Source organism: Corapipo altera, unplaced genomic scaffold (genome assembly GCF_003945725.1).
Source record: "Corapipo altera isolate COAL_440 unplaced genomic scaffold, ASM394572v1 64, whole genome shotgun sequence".
Lineage (NCBI taxonomy): Eukaryota > Metazoa > Chordata > Aves > Passeriformes > Pipridae > Corapipo > Corapipo altera.
In genome coordinates, this window is record NW_020884893.1 from 1,082,307 (window position 1) to 1,102,722 (window position 20,416).

At 41.8% G+C, this 20,416-nt stretch overlaps 1 protein-coding gene across 14 annotated transcripts in view; it reads left to right on the plus strand.

The window, feature by feature from the left end:
* Positions 1-20,416, plus strand: part of PTPRT (protein tyrosine phosphatase, receptor type T) — a 459,737-nt gene that overhangs the window by 175,733 nt on the left and 263,588 nt on the right. For all 14 annotated transcript variants that reach the window (XR_003528091.1, XM_027645791.1, XM_027645792.1 and 11 more), the window contains exons 3-6: positions 3,725-3,996; positions 9,853-9,934; positions 13,125-13,240; positions 15,985-16,159. Coding sequence is in view for 13 of the 14 variants with exons in the window: in XM_027645791.1 (XP_027501592.1) it covers positions 3,725-3,996; positions 9,853-9,934; positions 13,125-13,240; positions 15,985-16,159 (645 nt within the window). In the remaining variant the exon portion in view is untranslated. The remainder of the gene's footprint in view (positions 1-3,724; positions 3,997-9,852; positions 9,935-13,124; positions 13,241-15,984; positions 16,160-20,416) is intronic.

The window sequence follows — 20,416 nt, forward strand, 5'->3', positions numbered from 1 at the left end:
CAGAGCAGCTTTGTGAAAGTCCCAGAGGAGAGGATACCTGCTCAGGTTCACTCTGTGACAAGAAAAATGAAAATGTGCATATTTGGAGGCCGATTTATAGGGTATAATTTATTCACAGCTGAATTTTCTAGATAGCATATCCTTGCACCCAACATCAATGACTGTCCTGATGGAACTCTGGTTTTCTTCCCCAGCATGGCCAGGCTGGAGGTGGCTCTGTGAGATCCTCTGGTGTGGGCCATGCCTGGACTAACCATGGGATGGGTTTGTGGTGGGAGCTGCCACACCAAGTCCCTGCAGAAACAAGGCCTGTGGTACAGTCAGTAGATGACAAACTCATTTAAACCCAGAGTGAGTACTTTCCTGTGACAGACATAGTACTATAAGTGGAAATTTTTCATCTTTTCCACTGTCATATAAAATCATGCCTCTTATCAGGACTTTTCTTGAGACAGTTATGTTTCTTATACTGTTTCCTCCTGTGTCTCTAGAAGTGTTGCATTAAAAAAATCATATGCTATAAATAGGAAGCTGTGAATAACTTGCCCGTGACAATTGTTTGTAAGGCTATTTTTTAGTAACTAATTATTTTACTAAGTGCTTTTTGGTGCATGGGTACTTTACTTGGTGGTGTTGTCAGTGCTGGATTCAGGCTCCACGCTCTCCCCAGAATTGTCAGCAGCTGCACAAAAGGCTGTTGTCACTGCTAAGAGATTGTGATTCATTTTTTGTGGGTGGCAAAAAATAAAATTATAATTATTGCTTGGAACTTTTTATAAAAGCTGATTTTTTTTTTTCTCCCGGAGGAAAGCTCGTTATTTTTATATATGAACCTGTAAAAGTGAAACACTCCCTGACTTTTTCTGTCATCGAAACACTTCCCTCCCCCCGTGCAGCTCAGGACTACATTGTGTTAGACACAGTGCAGCTTCTGAGTAGCTCTTCAGGGTAGGATAATCTACATATGATCCAAATTAAAAAGAGCTGAGAAAGATGCCCAGAATTGGAATGCTGTGCCAGAGGATCCAGTCGATTATGGTGTAAAAACCCGTTTTTCTGGGTTCCTCTCTACTCTAGGATGCACTTGCTCAAAAACCTTGTGGATGCTGTGCCCTTCTAGGCCATGCTACCCTTACTCAGCAGTTTTTACAGGCTTTTCTCCCAAATTCTCTGGAGAAAAGTGGTTCTTGCAGCTACTCCTGCTTTATTTTTAAGGGAAGATGAGACAGGCCGTGTAGTGACAGAGATTATGGAATCCTGGAGTGGTTTGGGTTGGAAGGGACCTTAAAATCATCTCATTCCACCCCCTGCCATGGGCAGGGACACCTTCCACTAGCCCAGGTTGCTCCAAGCCCCGTCCAACCTGGCCTTGGACACTTCCAGGGATCCAGATGCAGCCACAGCTTCTCTGGACGACATGTGCCAGGGCCTCCCCACCCTCGCAGGGAAGGATTTCTTCTTAATATCCAACCTAAACCAACCCTCCTTCAGCTTAAAGCCATTCCCCTTGTCCTGTCCCTCCATCCCTTGTCCCAAATCCCTCTCCAGCTCTCCTGGAGCCCCTTTAGGCACTGGAAGCATCTCTCAGCTCTCCCTGGAGCCTTCTCTTCTCCAGGTGAGCATCCGCAGCTCTCCCAGCCTGGCTCCAGAGCTGAGGGGCTCCAGCCCTCATGGAAGTGTCACAATCAGCCTTTTACCAAACCTAGTTGTTCCAGGTTTCCACCCTGTTGCCTCTCCAAGCCTGTTGGCAGTTGTGCTTTCTGTTAATTTATTGTCTCAGGTCATAGAAACAGAACTCGAATTTCAGTGTCTCAAAAGTTTAGTTTATTTGGGTAGATTTTTAAGAACAGTCTGGATGTGGTACGTGCTGAAGAAGAGGATTTTGTGGTTAACTGGTAGCAGAATGACACCAGCCTTGGACATTTGTCAGGATCCTGATTATTAGAGGGAAACTCTAATTGAAAAGTTTGGATCCAGCTCTTACATTTCTCAAAAAATGTGAACCTGAAACTTCTTGATTTGGGGCCATTTTGGTTTTCAGCATATCAAAATGAAGAACAGGATTGCCAGAGACCATCTTGCCTATAAATTTTCCTGTTTCTTGCAGAGCCTCTTCCCCAGCTGTGCTTATTGTACTCGAATTTTCCAAGGTCTTTAGAGTGTAGGATTTTTTTCCTTTTCTTTTATTTTTTTTTAAATTGACTTCCTTCTGCATCCCTGCTTGTCAGTCCTTTACAAAATGCATATATATCGTATAAACATAGGGGGAAAATACATTTTTTTGTGAGAGAAAGTTGCTCATCCTGTTATAAATGTCAAACATGTGACTGTTCACTGCACAGAATTGATCCAGATGGCTGTGTGGTCACCCTGCTACGATGGGGAATAGGGCAAGTCAAAAGGTCAGAAGTGAGACAGGACTTTTCAAGCTCAGTCTTCTGAGCATTGTACATTTGTAGCATTGCCTTGGCAGCAGCATCAGAGCTGAGAGTGTCAAGAGGGCTGTGCTCGATGAAAAACTCTCATTCCTGGCTGCTGACACTCAGAATTCCCCCCCTGCCCCTGTGTCTCAGTGTTTTCTCCATCTTTTTCTGAGTGTGAGTGTCTGTGCCCACATAAAGGAGATCCTTTAAACAGAATTGAATCAAATAACTCTGATAATGTTCTGCCTTATTGCCAACATTTGTCACCTTGATGCATCTGTGAGGAGATGAGTCGAGGCACGATGTGCTATAAAATAACTGCCTGATGAATCAGAATGTGAGTTCAACATCGAGTACCGTGGTTAATATGATGCAAGATTCCAGGTGAACAAACTCATAAATTGCCTTACTATATATTCCCCTCCCTAAATTCAGCCTGCCTTCCCTCCTACAAGAATAATTGGCCTGTTGCATTATTACAAGTCGAGATTTTGCTCTTCTGCCAACAAGCCTCATTCGTCTGGGCTCTCAAAATTGGGCTTTCCTCAACACAGCCTTCAGAACTTTCAAGAGCCAGGGTTCACAGGTGTAGATTGGCATGAAGTGGGCAGGGGCATGTGGGCAAATATCAGCTGAGAATTTTGTGTGTTGTCGTAGTTTTCGTATTAAATCATAGAATTGTTAAATCTGGAAAAGACTTTTAAAGATCATCAAGTCCCAGTAACACCACCATGTTCACCACTAGAACATGTCCTTGAGTGTCATGTCTACACGTTTTTTGAACACTTCTAGAGGTGGGACTCCACCACTTCCTTGGACAGCCCATTCCATGAAGAAATTCTATCTAATATCCAATCTAAACCTCCTCTGGTGCAACTTGAGGCCATTTCCTCTCATCCTGTCACTTGTTACCTTGTGTTAAATGTGCCTTTCAGGGGCTGTATGCAGTAGGAGAACTTTGTTGCTGCTTGAAGTGGGAATGGGCTTTTATTTGGAGTGCCTGTTTTATCACAAGGTGCTAAAATGACACAAGCTAAAAGGTACTTTTATTTTGATTTTTTAAGTTACCCAACTAAAGTGGTTCTAGGTGGCCCTGAATCCACTGGTGTATATACCTTGCAATTTTAATATCCTTTCATTCTGTTACCTAACAACGTGCATCAAATAGCTGGTTTGAGTTCTTCAGATGAATGTTGTGGTTTGTGGCTTCTGAGGGAATCGCTGAGTGTAAAAACGGAGCTGTTTACGCTGAAAAAGCCAAGCAAACCCACTTTCTCTCCTCCTTTGGCTCTCCCCCGTAGGCTCCTTCATGATGGTGAACAGCTCTGGGCGAGCATCGGGGCAGAAAGCCCACCTGCTGCTGCCCACCCTGAAGGAGAACGACACCCACTGCATCGACTTCCACTATTACCTGTCCAGCAGAGACCGGTCCAGCCCCGGCTCCCTCAACGTCTACGTGAAGGTGAACGGGGGCCCCCAGGGCAATCCCATCTGGAATGTCTCGGGAGTCGTCACGGAGGGCTGGGTGAAGGCAGAGCTGGCCATCAGCACCTTCTGGCCACATTTTTATCAGGTACGTGCCTGTCGTGTTTTTCTCTCCCTTTCCTTTGCTTTGTTTTTAGCAAGAGGTGTTTTGTAAATCGACTCTCGACTTCTTCCCATCCAAATAAATTCGTGTATAGTGGTTATATCTTGACATGTTTCTTCCCACTTCACCCTTTCTCTTTAGTTGTTGTCAGGTCACAGAGTGATGGATGAGAGTCACATTATTAACAAGTTAAAAGCCCCTTTTCATGATAGAATGGGCACATAAACCAACTTGCACTGGCACGTTCCATGGCCCTGTGTAACTGTAAATACAACTGAGTTTCTAGATGTGTAACTGTATTTTGCATAAATTTGCCCAAACTATTTTTGGCCCTTGGTTGGTTCCATAAGAAGTAATATTTCTTCACTCAGCTTTACATCTGGACTTTTCCTTTCTATATATGAGGGGGTAGCATAATAAGCTACTAATAAAATCTTGTACCATGGTATCAACATAAGTATGTTCTTCACCAGATCCTCAGTTCCTCTTCTTTTTAACATTTCTTGTAACCTAGTTTTATTTATTCTGTTAAAATTTTATTTTTGAACCAAGCATGAAATAGAGGAATGCAATGAATAAGTTGATTTTCTGGTTATATTAATTTTACATCTACTTGTTAGTTGCCCACTTCAAACTTCACGTGGCAACTTTGCAGCCATTGTTTTAATTTTGGTTAGATAAATTTGGACACAGTGGACTCACTTCTTGTTAACTGTTAAAGGAGTATTTTTGTGTTGTTTTATATTCAAGACACACAAAAGAAAAAAAGCCTGGCAGGTAATTGCATCCTAAACCTTGCAGGAACTTTGATGTACATATGATACTAATAAAAGACATGAGTGAGGTAGGAATTAAGACAGAACAAACTATGAAAAAGCAACAAATAGTCTGTGGGTAGAAAGCAGCAGGTAGAAAAGCCTCTTTTTTTTTTTGCTTCTAATAACTGGGTAGGAGGTTTGTAAAATCTGAGCTGAAGCAGAAGGGCTTTAATGTTCTGGAAGAGTTGTGGATATGGGCAGAATCCATGAGAGGAGGGGATGAAGAGATGCAGATGTGTGCAGAGTGGTGTTTTAAGGGCAGGGCACAACTTGTCCCCGTTCTGAAGGCTCACCCTGAAGTGCTTCTGCTCCATCTGAATTAACAGGAACCTACTCCTGCACCAGAATTTGCTTCCTCGGAGCTGCTCCACAGGGATGACAGGAATGATCTTTCACCCGTGTAATCAGTGCTTGAAAAACCTGGAAAAGCCAGTCTGATCTGGCACTAAGAGAGATCCTGCTCTCAGATATATCAATAGTGGGCTTCCTGAGCCTCACTTAGGTCTTTTACAAGTCCTTTTGCAGGTCAAGTTTGCTTTTCCTGGGTTAAAAAAAATCCTTTAAATCAAACAAGGATTTTCCACTGCAGCGCAGAAATGAACAGTTTGGAAGGCAGCAGTAACTGCTCAGGAGTAGCTCCTTCCTGGAAAATGCAAGGGGCTCCTTTTTTACTTTTTGGTGAGTCAGAGTGATGTTTCCTTCTATTTATATTTATATTATTATTCCTTAAGCGTGGCTTTTACAATGTGAGATCTGTCCCACTATTCTTGGGGTCTAGGAGACTGATCTGTCATCAGTCCCTGATTTTATAAACTGTTTTGTTGATGGTCTGCAGTCCCGTGAGCTTCTATGTTTAATCAAGGTTTAAAAAAAAACAACCCAAAAATAAAGAAAAAAGAGAACTTTAAGCTGCAAAAATGAAGAGGAAAAATTATCAGTATTTGGCAGGCTGAAGTAACAGTTCTTGCTAAAGGAGTCCAGAGGTGGCAGGACAACAAAAGCTTGGCTGTGTTGCTGCCTGAGGAGTGTCTCCTTTCACACTCGGGATCTGGGATGTTCTAGTGGAGTGTTATTTAATAAAATCCCAGAATGGTTTGCGTTGGAAGGGACCTCAAAAGTCATCTCATTCCACCTCCTGCCATGGGCAGAGACACCTTCCACTAGCCCAGGTTGCTCCAAGCCCCGTCCAACCTGGCCTTGGACACTTGCAGGGATGGGGCAGCCACAGCTTCTCTGGGCAGCCTGTGCCAGGGCCTCCCCAGCCTCACATCTGCCATTTATCTGTCAGCCTCAGATGAAAATTGCAGTCCTGGAGAACTCTTTGTCTGCAAGAGGCCTGAGAGCATGTTCTGTGTTTTGAAAGCACTGGGTAACGTGGGAAAAACCAGCATTTATCCTAAATGTTGAAATGTGCATCAGGCAAAATGTGGATTATACTCTTTTAATGCACAGAAACCTCACCATCCTGAATTGTGAGAAAAAAACAAACCTGGAGCTCTCTGCCCTGGCTCTGGGGCTTTGATGAGCACTTGGAGCTTTGGAGATGTGACTGATGGAGAACTTATCCAAGCCATTTGCCAGAGGTCACGTTTTAGGTCTGGCAGTTCTTTGCAAGGGTCACAGGAGTCATCTGGCTGCAAAAAACACTCTGCTGAGACAGAAATGTAGGGCTGGTGGAGATTTATCATGCCTGCCCTGGAGTTACTTGCACTTGGATTCCCAGCCTGCAAATGGTTTTAGTGGAACGAGAAAAAGCCGTTAATAGTTCCTGGAGAAAGGTAATACTTGTAATCTTGAATTACTGCTCACCACAAGGATGAACTCAGTCCCAGAATGCACCAAGGGCAGCACTAGAGCCTGGCAGGAAGGTGTTTTTGTGATGTATAGCAAGGAGTGTTATTGATCCAGGCCTGGAGAAAACTGTTGTACCACACCAGATGAGCTTCTAACACAGACATTGTGGGTAAATCACAGCCCTGAAATGTGGGGCTGTTCATTGGTGAGGAAACATGAAATGGCTTTATATTTGCAGTTCTCAGGAGCATTTAAGGATGTTTTTTTAAGAGTGAAGCTTGGTACTTTGTCATCTATATTAATTTCTGAGAAGTTCCTTAAATGCTGTTGTTGAATGTCTTTTTCAACCATTCTGCTGCATTTCCAACTGAATTTAAAAGGATGTGAGTGATATTCAGTGTGAAATTTGCAGAAATGTGCCCCCTAAGCATTTATTCCTGCCTTTTCCTCATGCTGGGTCTCAGCTCCCTGTTTTTAGGAATGCCTGGATGCTTCCAGGCTTCTCACTTTGATAGAGATGCTGCAAAACATAGAAAAAAACAACAGTGTGGAAGTTTGAACTGGGAAATAAAAAGAATATCTGAGTGTAACACAGAACAGAGAATAAAATAGTCAAACAATATTGCTCAAATTCAGAGCAATCCTCTCCTCAGTGGATTTTGCACCTGTGTACCTGGATTTTTTTAGAGGCTGACTGTTGGTACTGGATTAACTTACATTGTGCTATATTAAAGACCCTGTACATATTTGGAATTAACCAGTTCTCTGTGTATCAGTGCCTACTCTTGCCACACACAAATAGCTGATGCCAATGGCTTGGAGTAGTTTTCTTTCCAAGTTCTTGCAGGAAGTTGAAAATCAGTTTATTGTGGCTTTTGGCTTCTCACAAATGCAAAGCTAAAATAAGATTTTGTAGCTCTAATGTTGCCCTTTAATTCAAGTCTGAAGGGAGTTGCAGCAGTGCCTTGTGTGACCTTCCCAGTGAGTGTAATTTTTATCAGGAATGACATTTAATTTCTAAAGTAATTATGATTTCCATACTAAGGGCTCCTGTTTTACACTGTTATTTTATATGGTCCCTAAAAAGCTTATCAGAGACCTTGATAACACAAAACACTTGTTGATAGATTATATCTTCCAGAGACTTGCTGCTTCCCAGTGCTCCTTGGACAACCAGTCTCCTTGTTATCCGGTCTCCTCTGGAGCAGAACTTTGTTTCTACAGATTGTTAACATTTGAACTTTTCTTGCTTTGTATCTTTGCCAGTTCATTTTTGTGTTCTACCTGTTTTTATCATATTGTGTGTTTGCTTTTTTTTTTTTTTTTTCTCCTGAATGTATTTCAGGAGCTCTCACATCTGGCTGTGTTTTGAATCAGGGGAGCAGATCTTAGTCATGAAAACATGAGTAGGAATTATGCTCTGGAAATTAGTAACAGCAGTTCTGCACTTAGGAAGGACAATAGTGGTCTATATTCAGAGCCAGGGCTTGCAGTGAGCAGCATTTCAGCAGTTGAACCTCTCACTGTGTTAAATCTTCTGATTAAGGACATGAAGAAGCAGCTGAACAGTCAGACTGGAAATGCCGTCTTTTATTTAAAATGGAAATAAGTGTTGAAGACTGGCTTAAAGTAGTTAACTTTGTGTTCTGGTAGTGAATTTTGGAAGTTACAAATTACTGAAATCCTTTCTCCTCTGGAACAAGGAGCTGCATTAGAACACTGCTGTAATGGCAGTAGCTGTGCCAGCTGAATGTGTTAATTAACTCTGCCCTTGAAAACCTTATACTCGTGCAAAAATGAGCAGTTCAGTACAGTGTGAACATTGCTTCAGTAAGGTGGAATGAAACTGGGGATATCCCTTTGAAATGCAGGGACAGAATCCATTACATCTCCAGCCATTCAGGTTTTTAACATGGTAAAGGATTCATTCCTTGGGGAAGAGAATCACTAATTTGAGAGGTAGCATCAACAAGATGCTAAATAATCAGCCTGCAATTTTCTTTTTTCTGTTGCAGTTTAACATTTCTAAGCTTCCCATTCCTTGCAGAGTCATAGCATGGTCCAAATTGGATGGGATCCATAAGGATCATGGGAGTCCGACTCCCTGCTCCTTGCAGGACTACCAAAAACCCAACCTGAGAGTGTCCTTAGGTGCTCCATGAGCTCTGACAGGCTTGGTGCTGTGACCACTTCCCTGGGGAGCCTGTTCCAGGGACAGACCTCCCTCCCAGAGAAGGACCTTTTCCTGATGTCCAGCCTGACCTTGCCCTGACTCAGCTTTGTTCCATTTCCCTGTGTCCTGTCACTGGTCACCAGAGTGAGATCAGCACCTTCCCCCCCACTGCCTCCCTGGAGGAGTTCAGCAGTTAAATTAGTTTTAATGATCTCTTTATCAGTTATTTAGCTTGGTTGTTTTGTTGGGTTTTTTCCCTGCACTCCTGTATATTTTTAGTAACAGGATACTTCAGGGCAGCTTTCCAGGTAAAAATCACAAACCCGTAGGGCAGAATGATATTTTTGTTCATCTGTGATTGAATATCTGTCTTTTCAGACCTAAATTAGTGGAATGCCTTCATTATCCAGATATGTAAATAGTAAAAAAAAGTGCTAGTTAGTGTACCATTAATGTAGTGAAATGCTACATGTGGTTTTTAAGAATATTCCTTCTCAGATCATGATATTCAGTCCAGGGAAAAGCAGAAACAACTTATTATATCTGGGAGAATCTTATTTCAGTCCAGTAACTGGAATCCAGTGTCGTCCTTTGCTCATAATGTGCTTTCTAATCCTACAAGGGCCTGCATGTCCAATCAGGATTTTCCCCAAGAAAATCCAGGCACAGTTACTGATTCAGTAAGAGAATTCTGTTCATGTACAGCTTTCTCCAATTTTCCAAGAGCAAGATGTCAAGTGATTATTCACTAATGTTCTAAGTCTGGTGCTTAAAGTGAATTAGGTGTGTGTATATACACAGGGTACCTTTTGCTTTTCCAAATCAGAGACACACACAGTTATCTCTAATCCTAATGAGTGTTGCTCTAAATTTTTGGTTTCCACACCAAACAGATTTGCATTGTATGTACAGACTGAACTGCCCTGGTATTATCCCTTTGTTATTAATGATTAAATGCCTTGAATGACTCAGACACTGGAATAAGAGCAGAATATGGGGTAATGACTAATGCAGGTGTTCTTTTTAAGAACTTTTTTCCTTTCTTTTGCGTTTCAGGTGATCTTTGAGTCGGTGTCTCTGAAAGGACACCCCGGGTACATCGCAGTGGATGAAGTCAGAGTTCTTGCCCATCCATGCAGTGAGCACTCCTTGTTTTTCTGACTGTATTGATGTGTTATATGCCAGGCTTTGCAGTCTGAAGGAGTGATTTACTCCACTGGGTCAGCACTAAAATGTCTTCTATCCCCTCCAAGACCCCTAAAGACACTCAGACTTGCGTAATTACCCAACTGTGCTAGCTGTGCAAAAGTCTCTCAGTCTCCAGCTAGAGCCAGGACTTCTGTGGAATTCTCTTTTCCTGTCTTGTTATGAACACATAAAACTGGTGGTTTTATTATTTTTGAATCACACTGCTGTAGAAAACAATCTAAAAAAAAGGTTCTCATAATGACCTGTGTGGTTGACTTAAGAAAAGAACCACCAGGTTGTTTCAGTGTTTCCTGTCCCAAAGGTCAGTCTCTCCCAACAAATGTTAAACCCACTGTAAATATATTAAATATTAAAATAAATAATAAAATTTTTTTAAAAAATTCAAAATTAAATATATTAAAATATTAAAATAAATCTTATTCAGACAGTGGACTTGCACAGGAGTAGAAACTAATGCAGGTTCATTAAGTTGTTTGTAAATGTTGGTGCTGTGTTTCTTCTATTGCAGCTGCAACAATAAGTTTAAATTTATTTAGTTATTTGTTACATTCAAAGAAGTTTGAGCCCCTGTCTTTGAATCTGAACTTGTTTGGTTTCTTTATGCACCTAGTGTGTGGCTTGAGGACTTTGCCTATATTATGTATATAATCTACAGTTTATTGCAAAAATGTTTTATTTACAGCCCCTCTCACTGGCTCATGGTTTCAGTAAACCAGTGACAGCTGCTCACAAAAAAAACCAAACATGTTGATGGAGTGAAATCAACTGGTTTTCCTGCAATCAGAATGTCAAAGAACAGCTGCCATTCAATGTGACAAACATGGTTCTGCTCAAGTTTAACAGGACATTTCTGATAACTGCAGGGTGGTTAATTGCTGTTTAAGTAAATTATATTTGTATTTACCATGTGCTCATTGCTCAGGCTTTTGGGTGCATTTACTTCATTAAGAAATACTTACAGTCTGTATTATCCAGATGTTGCTGATAACTGGCAGCATCCAGACAAATCCCCAAATGGTCTGTGTGCCTTCACAGCCTGCTGGGTGATGGCTGGTCCCTTCACTGGGAAAGAGGCCACTGAACAAACCGTGGGGCAAAGCCTCAACAAGAAAATGAGGGGATTTTAAAAAGTTAGGCAGGATGCTGTGCTACACTTCATTAAGTAAACTGATTTTGAATAATCCATTTCTCCAAGTATATTTAGGTCCTTCTTCAAAAATAAGGGCTTTTTTTTTGCAAAAAATTATTCAAACAGGGTTGTTTTGTTTGGTTTTTTTAATCCATTTGCAACCTGCAGCACACAGAGGTCATTACAAGCTGCAAGTTCTCTGCAGTCCCTGTAAATGCTTCTCCTGTTGTATTCCCAGTGTTGCTTTAGTTGTTCAGCAGTTACAGTCACCAGGGTAAATATCACCCATTCCCTTGTACAGGCTTTGCCCTCAGGCTCATTTTACAGTTGTTATAAATCCAAACACAGGGACCACGAAGCTCCCGATGACCCTGGAGGTTACTGAAATCATTGCTCTTATTTCTTCATCTCTGCTTTACCTTCCCAGGTGACAGTACAGCCCCCAAACCAAGGTATCAGCAAAAACAGGGAAATGCCCCTAATGACACAGTAATGGGGAAAAATAAATATATGGCTGCTGTTGCCTTCCCCCCCTCCCCTTTGTCCTGTGAAGGGATGCACTGAAATATCCATTTTCATGATACTAAAAGCTTGTTGACTTTGTGCATGAGCCCCTGCCATCACAGGACAGCCCCATGCTCCAGAAGCTGGGCAGACCTCAGGACCAGGATTTTGGGATTGGTGTGACTGCACCCATGTATTTGGAGCTGCCTTAGAGCTGCCCACTGCAGACTGCAGGCAGAAATTCCTAAAATTAGCCTGAGAATACCTTGTAGAATGCTCTGACTGTCACCCAGGGGTAGTTTCCCTGTAAAACTTGATGCATATTCCCGATGCTGAGAAAGCAGGATGGTAGAGAGTCACTGTCCTTCAGGAGCTGTCAGCAAACTGAGTGTGTGGTGAAGGGGACACAGAGGTAGATAAAAAATATTTGACATGATGTATAGACACATGTTCTCTCTTCATGTGTCTGTAGTACACAAATATTTGTATGTCAGGCCTCATGCACAGCCACAGGTGGCCACGTTCCTTTCAAGCTCTTGGATTCCAACAGAAGGAGACAGTTTGGAATATCCTCTGAAATTATGTATTTCATCAGTGTCTAATCATACTACAAAATGTAGAGATGAAGTTGAAAAACTCTGACCTTTATAGGCTTGCAAGGCTATTCAGTGTGTCCTACTAAAAGTTTTCCAGTGGTGCACAAACCTTCTGAAGCCTGGCAAGAACTATGGTCACTTAAAGGTGTCAGACTCACTGCTGTAATCTTGTTTATGATTTTGTAATTTCAATTAGAGACGTAACTGAGTCTGGTATTTAGTCAAAAAGATAATCTTCTGATCTAGGTCCTTTGTGAACAAATTGCATGTCTGCATTTTAATATCTCTGGTTTAATTTTGAACTAATGCTGAATTTAGTAACAGCAAAACACTGATATCAGTGATCTTCAGCTAAACCAGTGACACAATGCTGTCAGTTCTATGAATATTTCATTTCATATCTGATTTGATATTAATGATGCATTATTCTAAAGGTCTAGGACGTATTTGATAGTCAATAAAATAAAAAGGATGAAAGACCCCTGTGAAAATGTGGTTTGGGTCAGTCACGCTTGACAAGCACAGAAGCATTTGATTTTTCTTTGACCTTTTTAGAAACACAGCTTTCTCAAGAAAAGAAATGACTCAATCACTCTTTATAGCAAGCAATAAGAAATTGTGCCAATGACCATGAACTTGTGATTTGATCCAAATCTGTGTTTTTTAGATGTGCCAGGGCTCTCTTAAGATCCCTCAGGCCATCCTCCCTCAGATCCATCACCCACCTCTCTCTGCAGGGAGTAGTTAAACACTGAAGGACAGATTGATTTTGCAAAAACACGTTGTCAAGGACAGCCCTGATGCCTTGCTGAGTGTTTCCCTCTGGGGTGGTGTAACACAGTCAGTCACTGCCTTGCTCTACCCTTGCAATACTTTACCTCTTTTGTCAGGAAAAGCCCCTCATTTCCTGCGGCTCCAGAACGTGGAGGTGAACGTGGGACAGAACGCGACGTTCCAGTGCATTGCTGGGGGGAAATGGTCCCAGCACGACAAGCTCTGGCTCCAGGTAAAGCAATGACCTCTTCTGGAGTGTTTTTTCCTCTTTGGTTTGGTTTGGTTTCATTGATTTTGCAAGTAAAATGAATAGATAGAGGAAGACTGGTGGGGCAGCGTCTTTTCATTGAGACCATTTGAGAACTGCCTTAAATCACTTCTGGGTGAGAGTTTAAGGTGACAAAGTGCAGAGTCATGATACTGAAAATGGAAAAAATGGCCAGGACAGCAAAATTCTGGTTTCAAATAAATGCCCACGTACCTGTAAACACTCAGTCATAAAGCAGAGGAGACAGAACAAGTTGAATAACTCTTCTCTTCTTGTTATGCAATCAGCTTTCCTCTCACCCTGCAGAAAGGTTCTTAGCCTGGACTCAGTGACAATATGGTAAGAGGAAAACCTACCTTGAGGTCTGGGGTGACTTACCTGGATAGTGAAAGCAGGCAAACTGAGTTTGTACCCACTGTGTTTCTTGCTCCCAGTTTCTCTTGGCTTTGTTAACAGCAGATTATTTTAGTCACTCGCTAAAAGACCAAAAATTCCCCCTCTGGTTGTTTTATTTTCAGCCTACTGGTTGGACTTGAAAGTTTGGGTCCTGCTCTTCATGTGGGTGCAGTAACACCCTTGAGAATCCATTTCCAGAGTTAGAGATGGAACAGACACCAACCTGAACATACATCAACAAAAGGATGTTTCTCCTGCCCTTAGAAGTACTCTGATATGGGGACTCCCAGCATTACCAGTCCAGAAGTTTTTAAAATAGTTGAATTCTTAAATGCTTCATATGCCAAACAAGTCAAGAGGATTCTCTGGCTGTATGTTGGGCCAACATAAACTCTCAGAACACTTAAGCCAGTTAACAGGTTTTATTCTCAGCTTGAGCAGATGTGACTGAGGGTCTGATCACTTCGTGTTTGTAACATCTGAGGCAGAGAGGAAGGGCCTTTGCAGTCAAATAGTTAACAGATTTTGTCAAACCTTATAATTGACTTCAGACATTTTAATAAATTCTAAAAATAGCATTTTCAAATTTAGTTTAAATAGAGAATTGGTTTACCTAATCACAAAAATTAAAATCAGTATAGGGGAAAAGGCTTAAGTTGGTGGGAAATGTAGTTGGTATTATGAAAAAATGATATTATAGTCAGCAACTGTGCTCTCATCACAGCTGTTCTACTAAAAATCACATTTTTAGCTGAAATTTCTTTACCTGTTGTGTACTTCTAGCATTCATGCAGTCACATTTTTGGCTTATTCTTCATCTTTTTTTTTTTTTTTTTTAGTTCTTTCAGTGAAACTTTTCCTCAGTTATGATTAGATATGTGTAAAAACAGTTCTGACCTGGAACAGTATAAATCTTTCCCTTTGAGAAGCAGAGTTTTGGAAAGAAATCGTTATTGTTATTAGTGGAAACCTGTTTTCCATTCTCGAAAACTGAAACATTTAATGAAAATAACCTTGGAAACATCCCCAAAACCTCATTACTGGAAACCAGCAAAACAGCAGTGTGCTTTCCTTTGAAATTCCCAATAAACTAGACCAATGAACACGTTGGCATATTTATGCTGTGGAGAAGTATTCCTAGCTAATTCTTCATCTGTCCCTTTTCCAGTTGGAAAAGTGTAGTCTGGCATTGGTAGAGAGGTTTATTGAGGAATGTTGGACATATGAGGGTGTCTGCTCATCCAACCAATTTATTTAAATTGGTCCAGAATCAAAGTTTTACATCTGAAAATGCCAAGTTTGTAGAATCTGTTCGTTTGTAGTGTTTTCCCAGGTGTACACAAAGCCTTCAGTTGTTGTGTTTTCATATCCAAGCTGGGCCTCTAATTACACTGTGTGGAATTGCACAGTCAGAGCTGTCACTCTCCAGCCTTTGGAGTCATTAATCACAGAGTCACAGAATATCCTGAGTTGGAAGACACCCACAAGGATCATCCAGTCCAGCTCCTGGCCCTGCACAGACACCCCAACAATCCCACCCTGTCCCTCAGAGCGTTGTCCAAACCCTCCTGGAGCTCTGGCAGCCTTGGGGCTGTGCCCACTGCCCTGGGGAGCCTGGTCAGTGCCAACCACCCTCTGGGGGAAGAACCTTTTCCTGAGATTCAACCTAAACCTTCCCTGGCACAGCTCCAGCCGTTCCCTGGGTCCTGTCACTGCTCACAGGGAGCAGAGATGGGAGCTGTCCTTGGGAGGAAGCTGCAGACCCGGATGAGGTCTGACCTCAGTCTCCTCCAGGATGAACAAACAAAATGACCATATGGTTTTCCCTCTAGACCCTTCACCATCTTCATATCCCTTGAACACATCAAATGCCCAAAAATGTTTCAAAAATTACACAGAAGTGAAAACTTAAATATATCATAGAATCATAGAATGATCTGCATTGGAAGAGGTCTTAGAGATCATCCCAAATGGCAGGGACACCTTCCACTAGCCCAGGTTGCTCCAAGCCCTGTCCAACCTGGCCTTGGACACTTCCAGGGATGGGGCAGCCACAGCTTCTCTGGGCAACCTGTGCCAGGGCCTCCCCACCCTCACATATGTGTGAGAACATTCAGGACCCTGTGCATTTCTCCAGGGTGTTGCTGTCAGCCTTCTCCTGAAAAACTCTGCCTGCATAAAATCCCTCCTATCAGCGTGAACGCGAAGGTCTGCACGATGTTAAGCATCGCAAAGACCGAATGAAGCAGGGATGCATAAACCCATTATCTGCGTGTTTTCCTGACTTGGGTTATTTCTCTCTGCCCTTGCAGCAGTGGAATGGAAGGGACACAGCCCTGATGGTCACTCGAGTGGTCAACCACCGGCGTTTCTCGGCCACCGTGAGCGTGGCCGACACCTCCCAGCGCAGCATCAGCAAGTACCGCTGTGTCATCCGCTCCGACGGCGGGTCCGGGGTGTCCAACTATGCAGAGCTAATTGTGAAAGGTAGGTGGCTTTAAAGCAGAGACTTTATGCAAGAGGAGTGTTTCCTCTATATAAAAATTGATATTCTGTTGGACCTTCTTGTTTCGTTCTCATTAAAAGAAGAAAAAAAAGGGGTCAAAGGGATGTGGGTTTAAATCGGTAACTTAAAACGGGTATTTGAGTCTAAACTTCAGACACAGCCCCTCTTTGTAAGCTTTTGTAGTAATGTGTGGTGGCTGTGGAGACTTAACTGTAACCAGATAGAGTTTGGCTGTCAGTCAGCTTCATTTGCTATACTTTACAATATTTTGTTAGGCATTAATAACCTTGTGATGGAGCATTGCATGTCAGGAGCGACTGCTTGGGACTGCTGGGAATAAATACTGGGATTGATTCTGCTGATGTCCTGAAATACAGAGTAGAGGCATCAGTAGTTCTTGAGGGATGCTTGGATTTTAGCCCTGTTAATTACTGTGATTCAGGAGCTGAACTTGTGCCTGACATGTGCAAAGTGTGTCTTAATCTCACCTTCTTGAGGCCTGTGCTAAAGTGCTGTTCACTGTTCTGCTTTTTTATTTATTTATTTTTAAAACTTACCCTGAGCTGCAACACGGAGATGCTGCATCAGTGAGTCTTAGTGGGGAAATCAGAAAGGGGCTGAGTGGTTCCTGAGGTACTTTGTGTTTGGAGTGAGGGTGATGTGAGGTAGGAGGAATTTGAATTGTGGGTCTCCTCACAGAGTATAATTTTATTGCTCTAAATGTTTCACTTTTTTTGGAAATGGAGGAAGCTGTAGAAATGAGATCAAGTTGTCCACTGTGCTGCTTTCTGCCAACTGACTGTGTCCTCTGATGATCAGTGTGCTGATGCCTTTATAATGCCTTGGAGTGTGGTGTGGTGCAGATGTTCAGACTCCACAGATCATGAAGAAAATGCTCCTTTTGGATGCCAAGTGCTTTTAATTCCCACGTGGTGATCTCTCATCTTGTTCAAATCTGGAGGAATTAATTCATGACTAAAATGGGATGGATTTGCCAGGAGTGGCAGAGCTAGGATGGGATCATAGCTAAAGAGAGGGAAGGTAGTTTTCCAGAGCAACCAGGTAGCAGAATATTCCAAGTTCACAGAATATTCTGAGTTGGAAGGGACCCACAAGGATCATGTGAATGGCCCATACAGGGATCAAACCCACAGCTGTGGTGTTGTGAGCACCAGGCTTTAACCAGCTGAGCTGAGCTCAGGGTCTGGCACTTCCATGTTTGCTGTTAAAAGCAGGGAAAAAACAACAGAATAAGTCAAACTCATGACTGGTTGGATGTCCACCAGGACAGATGTTCATAGATTCATTGCTGGATTGCTCAGGCACATCCAAGAAACCTCAGGAAAATCATATTGTTATGGAAAGGTGCACTCCTGCTCCTCATTCCTGGTAAGGAGGCAGGGAAGGTGAAGTGGCTCATTGGAGGTCAGTGTGGTGCAGCCCTGTGACACTCTGGGTGCTTCCAGCCAGGCTGGCTCATTTTAATGGGAATAATAGGGAATTTGTAATGTGTGTGCACAGGCTGATATGAAAGCAAGTTGGAATTGTTTAATTCTGAAGAGGTGTTTATTGAATTGCAGTAATGTACTTGAGCATACATTAAATTAGTCTGTAATTGAAGTTTTGCTCAGTTAATAGTCTTGCTCCTAAACCTGCTAAATCCAGGCTAATACTCTGCTTCCCTCCATCAGATGAGCATAAAATCATAGAGGATTTCTTCAACAAAGGTTAAGATCTAAAAGTCTATCTATATATCTTTATAATGTAAAACTTAGCTTGCTTCCCTGTGCATAAGGTATTTTATTGGAGTATTGAAAATTAAAAGTAATTTATATTTCTCAATATTGAATGTTAACATTTGGTAGACACTGAAATAGAGATTTTGCTTTGAAATGCACGTCCTTCTGCACCCTAAATTGGGCAATAAATACCTGTTTCAGCAAATGAAATGATCAATGAAATTAAACACACAGCACCTTCCTTGTCTGTGGGCATCTTCACTAAGAACAAAGTAATTACTGGAAATCTTATACAAAAGAACATTAGTTTCAATTTATTGCAGTATATGTAGTGGCAGGAGTACATCTGTAGTACTGTGAAAATGCAGACATCTCTTTGCTCTGTGTGCTAATGCTTGTCTGTCTTCTGACTGTTGTATAAATGACAATACATTTATTCTTCTCTTGGCACTCTTGAATCATAATAGCCAGGCCAGAGAAACCTATAATTTCCTTCTGTCCACTTTACCATCCTTTGGTGCTCCAGTGGAAATAGCTCTTCTCTGTTTCTCATCTCTCACTGTTGCATATCTAGTAATTTAATACCATTTTGTACAGAGCAGTTAAAAAACCCACCCAAACCCAGAGATTCTCTGTGTTGCTGTGCTGCTCTCACCTGAACAGGATGTTTCTTGTCTGGAGTTGTCTTTTAAGTAAAAGCTGTGTGGCAGTTATTGTTTTCTGAGCTAAATGGAGGTTGTGCTTCTGTAAAGGTTGTTTAAAACACTGGAAATTGGCTCAAACCTTATCATTTAAGGTCTGTGTTAATGCCAGTGTCCTTCCAGGACACTTGTCACATTATGAAGGTTGTGGATAACAACATCCTAAACTCAGTGTCTGTGTGTATGGAGGATTGTTTGCAGTTGGTTTTCCCCCTGATCCCTTTCAGATACTCTGGATGCTTAAATTAACTCCTAAATATATGATGGGAATGGGTGAAGAGCTGATAAACAGGGAGTACTACAGCATCTGTCTATAATGTATTTTTTGTGAGCTGACTTTTCTGAGACTTTCACTTTTCAGAAGTCCCTCAAATTTATTTTGTTGCTACCTGATGCAAATACTTTTAAGGCTCCTGGTGTTTTCCAAGGATCTGATCTGCTACGCCAGGGGTGGGAGTGCTCAACAGAGCCCCTCTGCAGACCCCCAAGGGGGTGTTCTACTTCTCTTCAGTTTTGTCTTAGTTGATTTTCAAAGTGGTCGGTTGAAAAGTAATCTTGTCTCTTGTCTGAGTGGCTTTCTGTCAGCCTTGTGATGTTTGGGACAGCTCATCTTTTATCAGGCTTTTCTCAGTCACACCAGGAGCCTTGAGTGACACCAGAGGGAGAGGTGGGTTCTTTGTCAGAGTTGTTTACTGTTCTTTCTCTGGGTCTTTTCTGGTGTGATGCTTGTCACTGTAATTGCACCATCTGTTTATTAACTCACCAGGTACCCGGTGAAAACTGCTCTGGTGATCTGAGTCTGTTCCTAAAAACAGACACTGGAATAAACAATAAAAACCCAAACCACAAAACAACGTAAAACAACATATACACAGGCACTAAATAAACCTAAACAAAACCCCACGTCAAGTTACTGGAGCTGAGATGCTCGAGTGTGAAAAATATGATAAATAATTATATGTTTAAATAAATCTTTAGGCTTCTCCAGTGTTAAATATGCCGTGAAAATTACAGATTTACAGTTCTAGGGCAGACTCATCAAGGAAAAGCTTTACAGGTATTTTGCCTATCTCAGTATTTATTACTGGAGCTGAGTCCAGAATAGTTTCAGTTAATTATTAAACAACGGGAAGTCCTATTAGGGGAAAGAACTTTCTAGGCTTAGAAGTAATAAGAAATAAAAACATTTCTGTTTTACAGCTGGGCCTGATCTTGAGCTGGAGTTGGTCCGAGAAATGTCACATTGGGCTCTCCATTGGTTTCCTTGAATAAAAGAAGTGCAGTGTAGGTATGAAAGTATGTTCCACATGTGTGCTCTAGAGTGTGTTCTTAGAATGAGAAGATGATTGTCTTCAATGTAATTATTTGGGATGATCACCAACTCTTAAGTTTTTCACTTCATATAAAGACATCACGAAGAGAGGTTGTGGATATGAAAAATATTCTTTAAAGTTCTTGTTTGTTGATTTGTTCATTTAAAAAAAATATATTTTCATGCCTGATGCACAGATAGTTCTGTGCCATGAGATATTCATGCCAAATGTACTAATTAAAACTGACATCATATCCTTGCCATCCTTGGGTAATATAACTCCTGTTTCTATGGTGGTGCTCAAGTCCCCACATTTCACTGAGGAGATTGGAGGTGTTGATATGAAAAGCAGATGTTGTGCTGCAACTGTCCTCCATTGCCATCAGGGGGGCTGGAAAACTGAGTCCCCTCCCTCCCTGGAAACCATTGAGGAGCTGAGCTCAGCTGTGGAATATGTGCAGTTTGGATTTTACTGTTACAAAGTTT